Consider the following 20,030-nt stretch of genomic DNA (forward strand, 5'->3'; position numbering starts at 1 on the left):
GAGTTATTTTAGTTTTATTAATTTTATTTTACTGACAGAATTTCCTGATTTTTATTGGATAATATCAACATGTGGTTTAGTTCATTTACAAATGTTCATCTTACAACTGATTTGTTGCATTTTATCAGATGATTTATGGTGGGGGGTTTTAAATTTAATCAGCAATTCTTTTAATATAGTCTGAAGAAGTTCTACATATATTAAAGGATAAAAGCACTCAATACGTTTCTCTCAGCCATCTGTGCTTATTATTTTGTTTTAATTTGGCAAACCAACTAGATTTGGATACCGCTGAGGAAACATAGAGTAATTTTTTTGAATTTCCACCATTGAGATATTCCAAGAGATTGGCGAGTCATTACACTAATCAGGAGCCACACAGATTTCATCAGCATGTGAACCTGAGGGAAACTGGTTATTAGGCGGTAGAGGACATAGGCCTTCATGGAGGAGATAAGCAACAGTTTGGATAAACCTGAAATAAATGAAAAAAATAATTTCAAGGTTTCCTATTATAGCTGTATGGCTATTACCATAGCCTTTGTGGATTTATTTGTGAAGGGGCTGACATTTGTTCCAACACCTCAGATGAGAATGACAGAGCTGCTAATAGAGCTGAAATGTTTTGTACTTAAACCCAACTTACAGTTCCTGATGCACTGAATAGTAAGTGATGATGATTTTTTTTTAAATTCTGTTGTTAAAAGTAGAAGTGCTTTAACCCCCCCCCCCCAAAAAAAAAATCCAGTCCTTGCTGTTTTTGAGAAGTTATGTGAAAAGGACCTCAAGGACTTCTGTAGTCATAGCAAATACTTCAGATTTTAATCTGAAATGTGATAAACTGTAATTAGTAGATTCAAAATTTTCCATCAGGTCCATTCAGATTATGAAACAGACAAAGGCGTGGGTGCAGTTGTAACCAAAATAACTCTTGATTTTGGACCCAAAAAGACCATGAACCAAAGCACATACAGGTATAAAGGAAAATAAAATCACTGCAGCACGTCTTGTAGAGCAAGCTGGTTCAGTCACATAAAACACATTAACGCACTTCAGAAACAGCATTTTCATCCTGTTTAGTCAGACTTCATCAGATACCATTTAATACACTACATAGACAGTCATTAAATGCCCTAACCTACGCCAACTTAATTTTAGCTAAATGGGAGGAAATTTTTGTTTTAAAATCCATCTGTTCAGATCAATGGAACCTCTATAGGAGGTTCCCTGATTATATAGGAATTTGTTGGACTGGTTCTATGGAATTTCCAGAAGAATTTTTAGATTATTTAAATACAACCACATACTTTTTAAAATTTACTTATAAGGTATCTAAGGAAAAGTTGCAATTTCTGGACATTGAGATATACAGGAAGAACAATAGGTTTAACTCAAAGATTTTTAGAAAGAAAACTTTTTCTAATTCCTTTTTGCACTTTGATAGTGCACCCCCCCCCCCACTGTAAGAGGAATGTCATCAAAGGGCAATATGTCTGAGCAAGTCGAATGGTTTCTGATGACACCGATTTTAATGAAGAGTGTAACTTGTTAGAGTCATTGTATAAGGCTAGGGGATACCCAAGTAGTTTGATAGATGAAGTTAGAAAGGAAGTTTTATTAGGGAGGGAAACTAAATTCAAACCAATTCTGGGCTTGCCATATGAAGCAACTTTAACTTTTATAAATAAGGAAGATGATTTTGGCAAGGCATTTGTCATGGAATTCAGTGCTGGCTCAGGTAGTATAAGGAAGTTAATTGAAAAAGAATCACAGGCCTAAAGCAGATGCAATATGCTGATCATCTAAAAGACTGCAGTTAAACTCTGTCACATATCTTCTACTCAGAGGCAATCTCTGCTTAACATACAAGGCCATGTCAAACCTAGAGCTGTTGGACATGCTACACTTAAAGCAATCCCAATCCCTCAAAGCCACATGCTTCAATGATCTGAGCCTTGTCATCACAATGAACAAAACATGCTGAAGGGATAGGTTCCTGACCCAGAGACTCCCCAGACTCTGGAATAAACTGCCCATACATATCAAGCAGAGCGCCTCTTTGGCCCTCTTCAAAAGGAACCTTGACGATTGGATGGGAGATAGGAAATTCACCCCAGGGATCACGTCAGTCACCTAGCTAGACAGGGGTCCAGGGAAGTAAATATTGTGGGAAGAAATAGCCAGGGAATTTTTATGGCTAGGCTTGTATAGGCCATAGGGCCGATAACCTAGTACCAACCTGTGAACCTATAAATTTTACTAACTTCACTGATCTGGGGGATATCCCTAAACAACCTCTTAAAATAGTGTACAGAAACTCTCAAAATTTAAAAGGGCTCTTAGAAAATGCATGTACTAATAAAAAATGAGGTATGATAAGAAAGGGAACCTATAAGTGTGGAAGATGTTCCCAGTGTACATGCATTTCTAACAAGAATAGAGTTTTTTTGACTAGTAGGAATAAATGGATAGAAAGTAAACAATTTTATAATTGTGAGTCTGTAGGGCTTATATATTTGGTACTGTGTGGGGAATGTGAATCATTTTCTGTTGGAAAAACAGAGCAAAAGTTAAGGAAAATGATTTATGAACATTGGCATGGCATTCAGTGTAAGAAGGATTCTAATGCTTTGTCGAAACATACAGGAATATGTCCAGTAGCTAGTTACACCTTTTTTGTTCTTGAGCAAGTGAAAAAAAGAGATAAAGTTGCATTGTGTTTTTGTAGACTTAGAGAAAGCATATGACAGGGTGCCTAGAAAGGAGTTGTGGTATTGTATGAGGAAGTCGGGAGTGTCAGTGAAGTATGTAAGAGTGGTACAGGATATGTACGAGGGTAGTGTGACAGCGGTGAGGTCTGCGGTGGGAGTGACATATGCGTTTAAGGTGGATGTGGGATTACATCAAGGATCAGCTCTGAGCCCATTCTTATTTGCAATGGTGATGGACAGGTTGACAGACAAGATCAGACAGGAGTCCCCGTGGACTATGATGTTTGCAGATGACATTGTGATCTGTAGTGAGAGTAGGGAACAGGTGGAGGAGACCCTGGAGAGATGAAGATATGCTCTAGAGAGAAGAGGAATGAAGGTCAGCAGGACTAAGACAGAATATATGTGTGTGAATGAGAGGGAGGATAGAGGAATGGTGAGGATGCAAGGAGTAGAGGTGGCGAAGGTGGATGAGTTTAAATACTTGGGATCAATATTTCAGAGTAATGGTGAATGTGGAAGAGAGGTGAAGAAGAGAGTACAGGCAGGATGGAGTGGGTGGAGAAGAGTGTCAGGAGTGATTTGTGACAGACGAGTACAGTAAGAGTGAAAGGGAAGGTCTACAAGAGGGCAGTGAGACAAGCTATGTTATATGGGTTGGAGACAGTGGCATTGACAAAACGGCAGGAGTTAGAGCTGGATGTGGCAGAATTAAAGGTGTTAAGATTTGCACTGGGTGTGACGAGGGTGGACAGCATTAGGAATAAGTAAATTAGAGGGTCAGCCCAGGTTGGAAGGTTTGAAGTCGAAGCCAGAGAGGCAAGATTACATTGGTTTGAACATGTGCTGAGGAGGGATGCTGAGTATATTGAGAAAAAATATGCTAAGGATAAAGCTGCCAGGTAACAGGAAAAGAGGAAGGCCTAAGATAAGGTTTATGGATGTGGTGAGAGAGGACATGCACGTGGTTGATGTGACAGAGCAAGTTGCAGAGGACAGGAAGAAATGGAAACAGATGATCTGCTGTGGCGACCCCTAACGGGAACAGCTGAAAGAAGATGATGATGATGATGGGAAGAGAAAATCGAATACAAAGAACTTTGGTGGCAACTTACTTTACAGGCCACCAGCCACCCAGGGCTTAATGATTTTATTTCCATAGCCCCCATATTGAAAATGAAAGCTGCTAAACTATAAAAGGATGTCATTACCTGTTAGATGTTTTTAAGGGTTTTAAAGCAACAATTGCTAGAGGGGGCAATGCACCTACACAACATAATTTAATAGTTTTTCCAATGTATTTTAGAATGTTTTTATGTGTTTTTACAGTATAGAACGCAATAAGTTAGAGTTGTAAATAAACTGATTTCATCTGTGCTTTTTAGGAAAGCTGTGGTATTAAATATGTATGTTAAAATGTAGTTTTTAGCAATGCACTCGTTTACATTTTTTAGGAATTTTAAATTAATTGTTAGTGTTACGTGAAAACAAAGTATTCTTATTGATGGTGGCTTTAATTAGGAAGAGTATTTAATGACTGACTATGTAGTGTATTAAATGGTATCTGATGAAGTCTGACTAAACAGGACGAAAACACTGTTTCTGAAATGCGTTAATGGGTTTTATGTGATTAAACCAGCTTGCTGTACAAGACGTGCTGAGTTATTTTCTTTTCCTTTGTACCTGTATGTGCTTTGGTTCGTGGGTACAGTTGTAGATGACATCAATGCATATGGTTTTAAGGTATCTGGTGTTATATTCAATGATGCATCATATGATCACACATCTAAGAACTTCATCAACATTCCATATCAAAAGATTGATATATGGCTTGAAAATTTACTGAATGAAGGTTTTATTGAAAAAAAAAACCTTATACGAGTTTCTGATGGTTAAGTTTCCTACAACCTTGGCAGTCTTTGGTATTCTGAAAATTCGCAAGAAATTGTCTGATCCACCACATAGAATAATTGTTTCTTCACATGGTTCCAAAATGGAAGGACTGGTCACATGGACTGATGTTAAGTTAAAAACCTTTTTTTACAGTGCCAATCATGTTTTAAAAGATTCATGACATTTTTCAGAATGGTTGACATGTCTTCTTCTTCTTCTGGCTTTTCCTGGTTAGGAGTCGCCACAGCGGATCACCTGTCCGCTCATGATTGGCAGTGGAGTTTTAAGGTGTCGAGTTGCCAGCCCAGTGCCCAACCTTCCATAGAAGGCACACATATGCACACACTCACATCTAGGGTCAATTTAGAGTGTCCAGTCCACCTACAGCATGTCTTTGGGATGTGGGAGGAAACCGGAGCATCCGGAGGAAACCCACGCAACCACAGGGAGGACATGCAGACTCCACACAGAAGGCACCACAGCCAAGGATCAAACCAGAGAACCTCTTGCTGTGAGGTGACACCGCTAACTGCTGCACCACCGTGGCAGCCCTAGAATGGTTGACATGTATAAATCATAAATGAGCATACCCTAATGGTGACAGGTGATATGACAGATCTCTTTTTCAGTGTCCTCCACTTCACTGGTCTCACTTGGTTTCATGAAGCCTTTGTGCTGAACACATGTTTTGACAATGCAGATATTTGTTTGCTTCATGATTCAATGGAAATTGTTTTAAATAACAATTTTCTCCTTTTTAAGGGAGAACATTTTCACCAGGAAAGAGGTATGGCCGTGGGTGCAAAGTGTGCACCTGTTTATGCTAACATAAGTTATGTGGTGCTGCGAGAAACATTTTGTCTTTGATTGTTCATTCAAGCCAGAAATATTATTACATTTATGATATTTGGATATTTTTTTTATTGCTGGATTGTGAGGATGAACTAATTTTTTAAACTTATTTAAATGGTAAAACTGACTTTTCAGAATTTAATGTTCAATATGATAAGTTAACATAATCTTTTAGATGTCAGTGTTTCCAAAATCTAACTAAGGAGCAGTTTGAATGTAATATTTATAGGAAGCCTATGTATTCTAACAGTTTTTTTTACATATTAGCAGTCAATGTCCTATTTGGCAAAATGGTCTATTTGGGTTGGTCAAAGGTCAACTTATTAGGTTTTCTACTGCAATTGCCTGCTACACTTTCCTTGTAAAATCAAATTTTATTGCAGTTTTCACTGTTTATTAGGCTTTTTTGTTGTTTCCATCGTTTACGTATTTACTGGTATTTTTCACTGTGGTAAAGCTATCTATTCTGCCTGCTCTGGTTTTCCCACCAAGCAGTACTTAATTGACTGATCTGTTAACTGTTTAAATCATTATTTAGAGCCTCCCGGCTGATTTTCTGTTGTTTTAAACATTTATTCAGTGTCTCACTACTATTTTCCTGCTGTGTTAAATATTCTGTAGTGTTTCCCACTGAAACTAGGGTAGCAAGTAGCTATAGCATCATCCAGATCCAGGCCTGCTGCTTCTGGAACTGTTTGTAGTGGTTTGTTTGTTCTGAGCACATTTTCCAGGCCACCTTGGGTTGAAGGGGCCCATCTGCTCTTTGGTGAGAGAATTGTGTTTGATCGGCAGCTGACTTGTAATGGGAGGCCGATCTAGTGTTGGAATAAGCATCGTCATTGGTTCTTTTGAATTCTGTTAGAGTTTTTTTTTTTAAGTTTTAACTTCTGGTATTTAGGCCTTGCATCTGAGCAGGTTTCTGCTTGTTTGCATGTTATGCAGCACTGTGCACTACCACACAATTGTGCGCCAAAGCCAGACAGTTAAATTCAACAAATTTTCTCTTAAAACCCAGGCAAAAATATCCATTCACCAAGCTCCTCTATGATCATTTCCGAAAAGCCACCCTTAGTGACAGCAGTCTTCAACCTAGTAATTGGACTACCCTTGTTTTTCCTGCCAATGTTTTTGACTTGGGTCTCTTGAGGCAGTGCAGCAATTGCCTTGTGTACACAGACAACCCTCTACTAATAACACAGTCTAATACAGAGTACTAAAGATGTACTTACACCAAGAATCTAGAATCAATGCTCTATCTCACTCAAACAGTAACACGGAAAAGGTTGTCAATTCACCCACCACTACATATGCACATAGTACCACCACTCATACACAAATCCCTACTCATACACATAGTACTCAACAAACACTTAAGTCCATATACATGGAGGATCTCTCAAAAAACTTACCTAAACACCAGAGACCTCCAAAACACAAGCCTGCTACAGCTAACACAGTCTCCACAGCATCCATGACACATAGCAACAACAGTGTCTCATCCACCAAGCCTGTAAGGCATAACACTCAAAAAGCAAGTTTTCTTGTCATTGAGACCCAATAGTGAGACACATGGATGTCCCGCTCACCAGGTTGGACAAGGAGAAAGAGCTGACTGTCCAGTGTCATGATTCACCATATCACGCATGCACTCAGGTCTTTCAGACACAAGTACCATTATGACTCTCTCATAGTTCATATTGGTGTGAATGACCTGAGACATACCTCACTGGACTATATGAAGAAAGACATGGTCGAGCTCTCTGAGTATGTGTCACAGGCAGGTATGTCCCCAGCCTTGAGCAGCATACTACCCTCACCTAGAATGATGCCACAGTATAAACAAAAAAAAAATGATTGATTTCAGTAATTGGCTTAGTTATTGGTGTCATTTTAAGGGGATCCAGTTCCTGTCTGCCTGGGATGCCATGGTTGACAAACCTTGCTGCTTTACTAGAGATGGTTTGCACCTGGCACCCCTAGGTTTTCAACAGCTGGCAAAGGCTCTTGCCTCCCTCATAGTGCCGTTTTTAGGAAAGATCTCGAAAACATTACCAATGTGAAATTATTTAATCAGAACAAAATAAGGGTCATGCTACTAAATGCTAGGAGCTTAAACCAAAAACTGCACTCCCTTGAAGCAATTCTATCACTAGAAGATGTAGATGTCTGTGTAGTCATGGAAACCTGGTTTAAGGTCTCAGAGAGTACCCTGGCCCTGCAAAGCTACAATGCCTTCCAAACCTTTAGACCGCAAAATGAATGTGTGAAAACCAAAGAAGGTGGTGTTTCAAACTATATTAGAGATTAATTCACCTCACGTCTAGTTAGACTGGACAACTCCATGGAGTTACCCCATGTCCAGGTTATGGTGGATAAGAACCCCATTCAAGTTCTAGCCAGTTATAGATCCCCCTCTATTGGTCATGACACCCACAAAGCCTACTTAATCAAATTGAAGACAATTCAAATTTTACCGACCACACTAGTTATGGGGCATTTCAATTATACCATCATCAACTGGGAAACCTACTCCAGGCCAAACTCGCTAGCACAAACGTTCCTTGACTTTGTGAATTCAGGTGCCCTGGACAAATTGTCCATACCCCGGCAAGAGGAACAAACATTCTATATCTGGTCCTGACCAACATGTCAAACAGGTACTCTGCTGCAACTGTTGGACCCTCATTAGTTAAAACTGTCCACAAATTAGTCACCTTCAAACTGACACTAACACCACAACTCACAAAGGGTGAACTCAGACTACAAAACTTCACCAATGCAAACTATACCCTCCTAGGTGAAGGTATAAATGCATTCCAAGCCCCACCCTAACCTGAAAGTGGTAACTGCACTGAAGTTTACAGTAAAACCCTGTACAATCACTTGCACAAGTGTATAAACTCATCTGTACCAGACAGTATTAAAGCCAGAGCCCCAAGAAAATCAAGCTGCTATGGTGGATTTCCAACATCAATAAACTATACAGTAAATGCAAAAAGTTGCCGTCTAGGGAAACTAAGGCAATCTGCCATGATGGATTTCCAATATCAATAAACTACAATAAATGCAGAAGGTTGCTGTCCAAGGAAACAAAGGCAAGGACTCAACAATGGAAAAGCACCCTCCTCAGCCTTAACAGGAAAATAAGACAACTTGTCAAATCCTCCAAGAGCCCTTTGAGAGAAACCTAGCAAGTACTGCCAAGGATAATCGTAAGGCCTTTTAGCTCAAGAAATAAGGAGAGATTGGAATTTTGGATGCAGACTCTTAAGGAGAACAACCAAAATCATACAGAGTGTTGTCGTTGTTTGTCTTTTGGCTTTTTCCTGGTAAGGGGACGCCACAGCGGAACTCCGGTCCGCTAATGATTGGCAGTAGCTTTTTACGAAACGCTGAGGTGCCAGCTCGACGCCCAACCTTCAACAAAGGCACACCCATTTACGCATGCATGTCTTTCGAATGCTACCCAACCGTGGGGAGGACATGCAGACTCCACACAGCAGGCACTCCCAGGCCAAGCTGAGAATCGAATGGGAGAACCTCTTACTGTGAGGTAACAATGCTACCACTGTACCACTGCATAAAATAGCAGGGAGTATTCTAAGAACCAAACCAGCACAAGAATGGAAAAAAGAGATTTTGCTGATAAAGATGACTTTGGTCTGGGATACAGATAAGAGGCAAGAGGGGGCTGAACTTTATTTGAGAAAACTGGAAAACTGGCAAAGGAACCAAGGTATTGGGAGCAAATAAGTAGAAAGGGAAAGGTAATAGAATGGAAAGAGGCCAAGAATTTATTTAGACTGGCGGTTAGAGATTGCCTTCCCTATCAAGGATTGATATCAGAGTATAGGCAAGAGAAAGAAATAGGGGACTCCTAAATGAAAGACCAGTACTGTTAAGAGTTTTTAATAGAATCAAGAACAAAAGCAGCCATTAAAAATGGAATAATTAGTAAAGCATGTAAAATATTGCATGATAGTTATAACAATCAATCAGAGGAGCTTAGAAAGGATTGGGACGAGAGACTGGATAAGCGATTCACAAAGAGACAATGGGGAATATATGTATATCTCTCAAATATGCAACAAAGTCTAGAAGATTTAGGATCTTTGCCTGGAAGTGTTTACATAGGTATTGCTATACCTCAAGTAGACTCCAAAGAATTTTTCCCCAGGTGGATAGCAAATGTTGGAGGTGTAACGGGTATAAAATAGGTAGCCGGGAACATATTTTTTGGAAGTGTAATCAACTTTCAGACTTTACGGATTCCCTGCGGACCTTTCTGTTGAAGATGCCGGGTGAGCATATTGGACTGACTGGGGAGATGATTTTTTTGAGTTATGCTACAGAATCGACATTGCCTAGATATAGTAAAGCCTTGCTGAGTCTAATTATGGTGGCTGCCAAAACAGCATTTACTAGAAAATAGAAATCAAAGTCTAGAACAACTTTACTGGAATAGTGAATATAGTAACAGAGACAAAAACAACTGGAATTGGTATCTTTAGAAAAAGGAAGGAGCTAACTACATATGAAAAAATGGAAATTGTAGTAACAATATATGCAGAGCAGAAACAAGGTTTAAGAGGCAGGATTTGAATGAGCCATATAAAGCTTAGCTGACAATGACTAGATGGTTTATAAGTGATGTATAATGTTTGCAGCTACCGTTGTTTCAATGGTGTCTTGATGTAAACTGTTTGCAACTAAAGTGGTATCATTTTGTATGTTTTTCATTTATATAAATGTAAGATTGCCAGTGTTATATGTGCAAATTTAATAAAGATGTTTGGAGAAAAAAAGAATGTAAGGCCTTTTGCAGTTAAATACGTAACCTAAATAGTAGGACCCAAGTATGCGCAGAACTGGTGGCTAATGGTATCACACACACTAATTCCACAGAGATAATGAACCTATTACAGATAGATTTGGTGAAAATTTCACTCCCTTATCCCCTTCTAACTTACAACAAACCCTTCCTCAAACTCCCCCTCACCTTACATTTCTGAAGAGCAGGTCCTCAATGCCCTGTCCAAGGCAGATGCGGCCTCTATGGGACCAGATAACATCCCAGGCTGTCTTCTAAACAGGCTAAAACATGAACTATCATCACCACTAAGTACCCTTTTCAATCATAGCCTAACCACAGCCTTTGTTCCTGTGGAATGGAGAACAGCTACAATGATTCCCCTACACAAAGGTGGCCTAACCACAGACCCAGGGAGTTACAGACCCATAAGGCTGACCAGCCTCATCTGTAAGGCCATGGAACTTATCATTAGGGACCTCAATAAATAAAGACATAGGTGACCTCCAAACCCTGGATCCTACCCAATTCATCTTTGTGAAGGGCAGATCCTGACTGTTAAATCTGGAGGATTTCTTCAAAAGTGCATCCATGGCCATTGATGAGGGCAGATGTGTGCACACAGCACACCTCGATTTGGCAAAGGGTTTCGATACAATCCCACATTCAGGCATTACTGATAAACTTGGCAAACTGAATGTAAACCCCTTCATTGTAAGATGGGTTGCCAACTGACTCACAAACCCAACACACACTGTTAAAGTGGATGACCCCACATCAACCAGCAGACCTGTTACCAGCAGGGTGCCACAGGGGTCAGTGTTGGGCCTCCTACTCTTTGATATATACTTCTTAGAAGTTCAAGTCAAAACTAAAGGGTTGTGTATGACCAAGTTTGCAGACAACTGATCCGAATCCCCAAATTATGTCAGTATACTCCAGGATGGTCTCATACAGACCAACGACTGGTGTATTAGTCATGGTCTCAAACTGAATTCAGAGAAATGCATCATCATTCCCTTTGGCACAAACAATGTCCCCTCACACTGTCAAATGAATAACAATACCCTAAGTACCCATGAAGTGGTAAGTGACCTGGGATCACAGGTTGACCACGACCTTAACTTTGACCACCACATGTCTACCATTGTAAGGAAAGCTTTCCACATAGCTTACTTGATTAGTAAAGGCATCACCTCAAGAACAAAAGAAGTTTTAACCCCTATACTCTGCACTTATCCAGCCCATGACTGAGTATAACACCCCATTCGGTATGTACCATACTAAGCAACTATAGCAATTAGAAAGGCTTCAAAGGTTTCTAACAAAGAAGATCAAGGGACTCCAGCATGTGCCTTACATGGACAAACTAAATTCCCTGTCACCTTACTCGGTATCGTATAGACTTCTTGGGGGAGACTTATGCCTGGCATACAGAGCAACCCAAGACCCAAACCTAATGAACTTACTGCATATCTGTAAATCAAATGGGTCTAGGGGTAACCATTTCAGGGACTTAAATATGGCCTGCGACTTAAGTAGGACATGCTGGGGGGACATATTTATCTCCCACCGACTGCCATGTCTTTGGAACAGGCTACCAATTCATGTGCAACAGAGCACCTCTATGACAGTTTTCAAGAGGATCCTGGATGAGTGGATGGAGCACCATAAATTCTTATCGGGGATAGCGCCCACAACCCTCATGGACATGGGCAGTCATCACTAAATGCAATCTTGCATATTGACTAGTACCTCTATGGTATTATATTGGGTTGAAATGACAAGGCTTAAAATGGCCTCTGGGTTGATAGCCTAGTAATCTCCTATGATGCTATGATGAGAAGTTCATTAAAGAAGTGCATGTTCTGTCATCAGTGTTTTTTGAGAGAGAATACCCCAAGGAACTAATCCTTAATTTGGCAACTGAAATTTCCAGTAGGAGGGGCAGTGACTTTCCACCCATTTTGAAGCAACCTGATTCAATTTTAAAACTGCTATGATGCTACCTCTTGACAAGAATGACAAGCATTTGAAAAACATAATACATCATAATTAGGACTTAACCATTAAGAATGGTTCCCCCAAACACATTTTGAGTGATGAGTCTTTATTTGTTTGCAAAAGGAACAGTAACCTTAAAGACATTGAAAGTAATTACAATAAGTCTGCCTCCTACTCAGGTAGTGTTAGAAAAATGACTAAGTATGGCTGTTGCAGCCAGTGCAGATTTATCAATGACGCAACTAATATATCTGTACCAGGATAAAAAAGGACCATTGCTTGTGTAGGACATTGTAATGGTGGAACAAAAGGGGTGGTTTGTATTGCCACTTGTATATCCAGTCATAGTTTTTATGCGGGGAAGACAGAACGTCCACTCAAACAGAGGATTTATGAGCATAGTTAATATCATAAAAAAACAATGATTCAACTAATGCTCTTAGTAAGCATGCACAGCAATGCACAAGTTTCAAAAAGTTCATCATTTTTGTACTGGAACAAGTTCCTTATCCAGTACAAGGTGGAAAGTGGGAAAGTATGACTGAATACAGGGAGATGTTGTGGCAGTTGTGATAAAATTCTGGTGTATCTCCAGGTTTAAATGAAGACATATCCATTAATTGTGTTTTAAAAATGAGGCCTGCCAAACTATAAGAACACTGTTATGTTTGGTACTTGTTTTTATTTTATTAGGTATGTACCTTGATTTCTTGGCCATGTGACTTAGATCACATGGTTTATATGGCTATTTTAAAGGTTGCACAATGTGTTTATATTCTGAAGAAATCTCTCATAAGACTGAGACAAAAGTGTTCAATTTCACTGGAAGACATTTGGTCAGCATTCTTTTCTTTTATGGTTTTTGATTTTATGTTGCTGACCATATTATTTTACGATTGTGATTCGCTGAGTTTGAAAAGTTTTTGATGCTGTGAATGGGATCCAGTTGAAGACAGTCACTGGGATGAATGACAGGTTTATTGATCTGCTTTCTTTTTTGTGTTTTTGCCACAAAGTTCCACTTACATCAGTTTGCTCTTGTTTCTCAGCTGAGTCAGTGGAGTCCAGGAGCAGAGCAGTGATCCACTTTTATTATTTTAGTACAGGATTATTGAGGTCAAAAGGGGGCTGCGAGAGGGGCTGGTGATCGAACAGCAGATGTTCAATCACCAGCAAAGCAGAGCAAAGCAGTTTAACCTCGACTGTTTGTAAGACTGTCCAGCATATTGTGTTTTGGGAACATGGTATATGGGTTTCCTTCACTATGGTGTCTTTCTTTAGTCTAATCAATAAAAACATAGTTAGGGAAATGACTCATTGAATTATTAGAGTGTATACGCCTACTCATATTACATAAAGAAAAGCAACAATGCACTGCTTCTACAGTCCAATTTGAAACATCTGCTTTCTTTTTTATAAATAAAACGTATCTTTAATTAATCAACTGCCAACTGCATTGAAAAAAGGACTGACCTTGGCACCAAGCGGCCCAGCTTCGAGTAGTCACCAGATGACTGAAGGCTGGCAGAGGGAGAGAAGAACCGGATAGTGAAATATCAGATAGCCTTTTTCACATTGGGAGGCTTCAGGAAGCATCACTGTTATTTGTATGTCTGATGTATGTGCAGAGCCTACTCTGTGTGTGTGTGTGTGCGTGTGCGTGTGCGTGTGTGTGTGTGTGTGTGTGTGTGTGTGTGTGTGTGTGTGTGTGTGTGTGTGTGTGTGTGTGTGTGTGTGTGTGCGTGTGCGTGTGTGTGAGTGTGTGTGTGTGTCTGTGTGTGTGTGTGTGTGTGTGTGTGTGTGTGTGTGTGTGTGTGTGCTTACGCGCGCGTGTATACGCAGCTTGCTTTCCTTAAAGGTACTCCACAGGTACATTTGGTGAAGATATGGTCATTGATCAAAAATTTCTCCCCTTAAGTTTTTTTTTTTTCCCTTAATTTTCCTTTCTTTTGCTCCCACTTTGTTTTCTCTCTCAGAGTAAATAGAGTGGTGCTACAGGAAGTTTGCCAGGTACTGAAAAGGAGCTTGGAATGGAGGGGCCATAAGCAAGTACAGTACATCAAATATCCAAAATGTTACTTAATTTGCACATTTTTAGAAAAATATGCTGTGTGCATGTATTAGAGTGATCCACACTTCTTTTGCCTAAGTAATTAATCTGTTTATACCACTCTTCCATACTTTCATTATACTTTGTTTAATAAGCATTAATTATTCGTTGTCATGTCATTTACACAGGTGCCAAAAGGTGGCAGCTTACCAACAACTAAAGAAATTAAGAAATCCACGGCAGAGACACAAACCAAGCAACAGCAGATTGCCTACAAAACAGAAATCATTGGAGGTGTTGTTATTCACACGCCTATCAATCAGGTATTAAAGTACATTTTCTTATTCTTTCAAAAATCTGTCAAGACAAGTGTCATGTTATAATCCAGTTACATTGCAGAAAATCAATATTATATGCTTTCTAAGGTTCCTTAAAAGTGTTTCTCCAGTTTTCATTTTTATTAAATTTATTTTTTACTATCTGGAGACAGACCAAATCTCTTTTCTTTTTCTGAGCTTTTGCAGGAAAGGATGGTAAGTGTTGGCTTGAGATATTAATTGGTTATTATCTAGACTGGAATTGAGCTAGGGAACATATGTGTTGTCGGCTGGCTTCTCACAGAGAAGGAGACAGATGAAGACTTTAATTTTTCTGATATGAAAAACTATTAACAAGTGAAGAGCTGGGTTGACATTTCTTTCTCATCCTTATTCTGCATTATACCTTTAAATACTTCTATTTTAGGTTTTGGCAGAGCAAAAGAATTTCCATTTTTTTAACAGATACATTTAATAAAGCATTCAGTATGCTGAGAGTTTGGAGGTCTTCTTATTAACAAACCTAAGACAGTTAACAAAAGGAGCTAAATTTGTATGATCCAATATGTAGAAAAGACATTTTATTGCATGGTTGCTGACCAGTTTGAGGGTAAGTACTAGACAGTTTCTAGATTGTTACAGGCCTCTCCAATAAACCATATTCACAAGCTCCTTCCATTCTCGAGAGGGGAGCACAAGATTAATCATTGGAAATATGAGACAGCCTGACCCTAAGGTGGCAAGGATGTTAACTGTACTTGACATGTGGTGTAAGTTTGCCCCAGAAGTGGGGGATACAGTGTGATACGAATCTGCCATGCCAACATGCCTTATTTGTTAATGAAGGTTTAGGTCCTTTATCTGGTTATTTTTGGAGCCATTTGTTCTGTGAAGAAGTAGGTCAGTTGGGTTAGGTCTTTTGTGGCTCAAAAAGCTAGACATAGAGCACCATAGAGGGGTCTAAAAGAGACTAAGTACAGGGAGATGACCAATATTCTGACTTGGTAACTCAAGATCTCGAGGCTGTTAATCTGCTTAGGTAAGAATATCAAGTCTGTCAGGTAGAGGATTATGTTTTAACAAATACATGTCAAAAAGGGCATTATATTTAGTAACGGTTCTGAAAAAAGATGGATAAGCAGGAATTAAGACTTCTTTATTTTATTTGTTTGCTTGTTCATTTATTTTCAGTCTGTTAACAGGTAGACTGGTCTGTCGACCTTTTTCACCCATGACCTGGACTTACAGAAGAGCAGAAGTAAGTACAATGTTGAGTTTGTGTACGTAAGAGGGCATCTTACATAAAGTACATAAGCAGAGTAATTAGGGAAAACAGCATTGAATATACAAGCAAATCTTCTGTAATATGTCTTACTGGAAAATCCAGTTCAGGTAAACATTTGGTTAGAAATATTACAGCAGTGATTACACAGTTTACAGTAAGGGATAGATGACCATATTTACAGCCCATATGCATGTTTACATTATTACTACAGCTGTGTTTAGCAGAGGACAGATGTGTTTTGTTCACGGTTGGGTGACTGGTTGGTTATATGTATTTTAGCCTATATTGCTAAAGCATTTGCGAACATGTTCTTTTTGAAGATACACTTTTAACATGAATTTGAATGACTTTCGTTCATATTGTGCCCTGCTTTCTTTTATTTGGAAATTAGCTGAGGCAGATAGAACATCTGATTTACTATGGAGACATGATGCTCAAAAGATAGTGAGTAATCAAAATGAGTGGCAAGATCCCTTACAACAGTGTCTGATTACATGGGCATGTTTTATTTACCAGAATTAACTAAGCAATATTTTTTTTACATTTATTATGATGTGATTGTCTTTGCATCAGGTATTAAGGCAGTCTAACCATGTTATAGCAGTTATAAGTCAAATGAAAAATGAATAACAAGTCAGTATGCAGTCCTTAGGTTCTTAGGTAGGTACTAGGCTATTGGCCCTAGGGCCTATATAAGCCTAGCCAAACAGTACCCTGGCTTTTGCCACTCAAGAAAATTATCAAGAAAATTATTATAAAGTTGTCTGCAAAATTATATAACTGCAAACCAAAAGTGTCAGTTTGAAAGTCTAACAAACAGATAACCAAATAGAGGTGGGCCTGGCATCAAGCCCTGTAGTACACCACTTGTAATTTTATTGCTTTCAGAAGTGTCACCTGCAACTCTGATCACATGGCTTCTGTCAGACAACCAGCTATCCCGTGGGCAACAGATGGCTCTATATTCAGGTTTACATGTGTGTCAGTAATACCTGTATGAGAAATAGTATCAGATGCCTTGGCCAGGTTCAGATATCCTTTATAACCACTGTCAACTACTTTGTTGACTTTTTCATAGAAGTTAATGGCATTAAGGTTGCAAGACCTTCTTCTTCTTTCAGCTTTTTTCCGGTTAGGGGTCACCAAAGCGGATCATCTGTCCGCTCATGATTGGCAGTGGAGTTTTACAGTGTCGAGTTGCCAGCCCGGCGCCCAACCTTCCACAGAAGGCACACACGCACACATTCACACCTAGGGCCAATTTAGAGTGTCCAATCCACCTACTGCATCTCTTTGGGATGTGGGAGGAAATCAAAGCACCCGGAGGAAACCCACGCGACCACAGGGAGGACATGCAGACTCTGCACAGAAGGCACCCCAGCCAAGAATCAAACCGGAGAATCTCTTGCTGTGAGGTGGCAATGCTAACCGCTGCACCACCGTGGCCGCCCATTAAGATTGTAAGACCTGCTTTTCACAAAGCCAAATTGGTGAGGGTTCAGGTTTAAGAGAATCTTAGTGTCCAGTTTAATGTATTCCATAACTTTACGTATGATGATAATGCTGTAGTTACCAGCAGGGACCATGGTTGGCCACCTTGTATAATGGCATTACAATTGCTTTTTTTCCATTGTAATGGTATATAAGCAGTGGAGAGTATTAAATTAAAGAGAGGATTCAAATAGGCCTTCTCTGGTTTGGAAAATCAGGCAACCTGGTATATTATCCGGCCCCATGGATGAGATGCTTTTAGCTTTTGAAAGGGTTGAGAACTTGCTCCATAGTAATAATGCAGGGTATCTGGGACTGTGGCTTCTGTGGAATAGTTATACCAGTGGGTGTAATAAAATTTACTTTGAATTTGTCAGCTAGGATATTAGCATTTTTGTTTTGGGATCAGAGTAGGCAATGTTATTGTGGAGTAGTTCTGAACTTCCTCACATAGTTAAAAGAAAGATATTTAGTTATTTTTGTTTCATTGGTTATTTTCAGTTCATATTCAGCTTTGAGCTTCCTAATGGCCCTTTAAGGTATTTATTAGGTTTGTTAACTGCACTTGTGAGGTGAATAGATTGAGACTTCTAATAAGGCTTAAATAATTTCTTTCACTTGTTATCTAGTGTATTTACACTGATATTCTTCCATGAGATTTTGTTTTTAAATTTCTCATTATATTTTGTGCAGCTGGGGACTGCTTTATCAGTGGAAGTAGAAGGCAGATGTGTACATGGTGGCTTTAGTAATGGGGTCTTTGGGAGGAGAATTACAGCAGCATTTATTAAGGTCATCAGATAATTGGAAATGAGTTGCTTTTGAGACGTCCTTAAGCAAAGATGTATTTACAGGGGAAGTACCACTAGTTTTAAAAGAACGATATCCCCTACATCTCTCTACATATCCATATATCCCCATATCCCTACCTGTATAACCATATCACTATAGATCCACATATCCCTACTAAAGCATATAGAAAGTTCTTGAAGTAATCAGAAGAGCAGTTGGTGGGTAATAAGCTATAAAAGGGGTGACAAGAAAAGCGATTGGGAGAAATGTGTTCAAAGATTATAAGATGAAGTTATTTTGGAAAATCTGCTGCAGAAGAAAATTAAAGTATCTTGGTATATCAGTTTATGGGTTAGGGAGTCTAGCAGTGGAGTACATATTTCATTTACTGGAAGGGACTTTGCTCTATAGAGGGCTAAGCAGTGGTGTTCTCTTTGTGTGGTTGGAGTGATGAATTTACAGATGTGATTGGACAAGGATTACAGTGTTGATAAGCTTTCCTTAGAAGATTTTGCAGTAATTGGGAGGCCATATCTTAGTTGTAGGAGAGCACCTTTACCAATGGCTAATTTGTTTATTTATTTTGGTTACCAGGAAAGTCCGACTTGGAACGAGCCAATTTTCAGTGGAGGCCCTGGGAGAAAAGCTCCAGATGCATATCTTTGTAAACTTCCTTCTGCAAAGAGGAGATGGGAATTTGTTTTTTTATTCCAGAAAAGGAAACTGTTAACTTTGGATTTTAGTGGTAATGATATGAGATTGGTAGATGAGAGAGCAGTTAAATGACAGGATAGTTAAGATGCGGAGTAGTCTCTAACAGTTTGTTGTTGTTGCACAATATTCTCTAGACATCTGGGATTATTGCGAGTTTTTGTATAATGCTAAAGATCATTGCTTTTTCTGAGTATGAGTTTGTTTTGTGAGAGCCATTGTGTTAGTGTGTGTGTGTGCTCTTTACTTATGGTAGATTGGAAGGGGCTGATCTTGTAGATTACCATGATGTTGGCATAGAAGATGATACGAGTTTGGGGTAGGTGACCTGGGAGACTGTTACTGAATAAGCAGAATAAGAGTGTTGACAGAACAGACAGAGAGAGAGTGGGGCCCAAAATGAGAAACTGTTTCCAAATAGTACTGTAAAATGTTCTGTTGAGAAAGTTTTGAAACCAAGGTCAGATGTCAGAGCTTATCCCTGATCTTTGCGAGGTATTTAGGCACAGTGAATCGTCTGCCAGGTCAAAGGACTTGTTAAAGTCTATGAAGCATCTTCCTGTGAGGTGGCCTTTGTCTATTCTTTCCAGAATATTATTAGGTAATTTGTAGGAAGTAGTCATAGTGATGTAACCTGATCAGAAATCATATTGCTGTGGGGAGGGAATACTGTATTTTTAATCTAATCAGTAAGTTGAGAGAAGACCTGTTTTTCTAGTGCTTTTCCTAGAGATTAATAGAAAGATACTGAACTGAACTCTATCTTTGAGTTTGTAATGCTTGCTGTCTTCTATTCATTTGGCAGAGACTGTGCAGGTGAAGGAAAGGAGGGATGGTATAGTTCTTGTAGGGTGTTGTGAGTCAGGATAAGATCACAGGAACATCTGAGACTATTTGTTGTATAGCTTTTATGGTGTCTTTAACAGCAATTTTTTGAAGTAGAAGGGGGTGTATATAGGAGTTGGTTATGAGAAGGGCAAGTTGAAAGAGAGAAAGGATATTTGGGGAGATCTTTGATAGAGCAGTTTGGATGTAAAGGGCCTAAATCTGTGGGAATGGAGCCTGGTTTCAGTTTTTTTTTCTCTGCCAGTAATGCAATTGACTAGAACTGTTT

The 20,030-nt window shown here is 39.3% G+C and overlaps 1 protein-coding gene across 1 annotated transcript in view; it reads left to right on the top strand.

Moving 5' to 3' along the window:
• PLEKHA2 (pleckstrin homology domain containing A2) overlaps nt 1–20,030 on the top strand; it is an 856,672-nt gene that overhangs the window by 552,497 nt on the left and 284,145 nt on the right. The window contains exon 6 of the mRNA XM_044084332.1: nt 14,509–14,643. Within this exon, the coding sequence (XP_043940267.1) occupies nt 14,509–14,643 (135 nt within the window). The remainder of the gene's footprint in view (nt 1–14,508; nt 14,644–20,030) is intronic.

This window comes from Protopterus annectens, chromosome 9.part0 (genome assembly GCF_019279795.1).
Source record: "Protopterus annectens isolate FY-2018-M chromosome 9.part0, PAN1.0, whole genome shotgun sequence".
In the NCBI taxonomy this organism is placed as follows: domain Eukaryota; kingdom Metazoa; phylum Chordata; order Ceratodontiformes; family Protopteridae; genus Protopterus; species Protopterus annectens.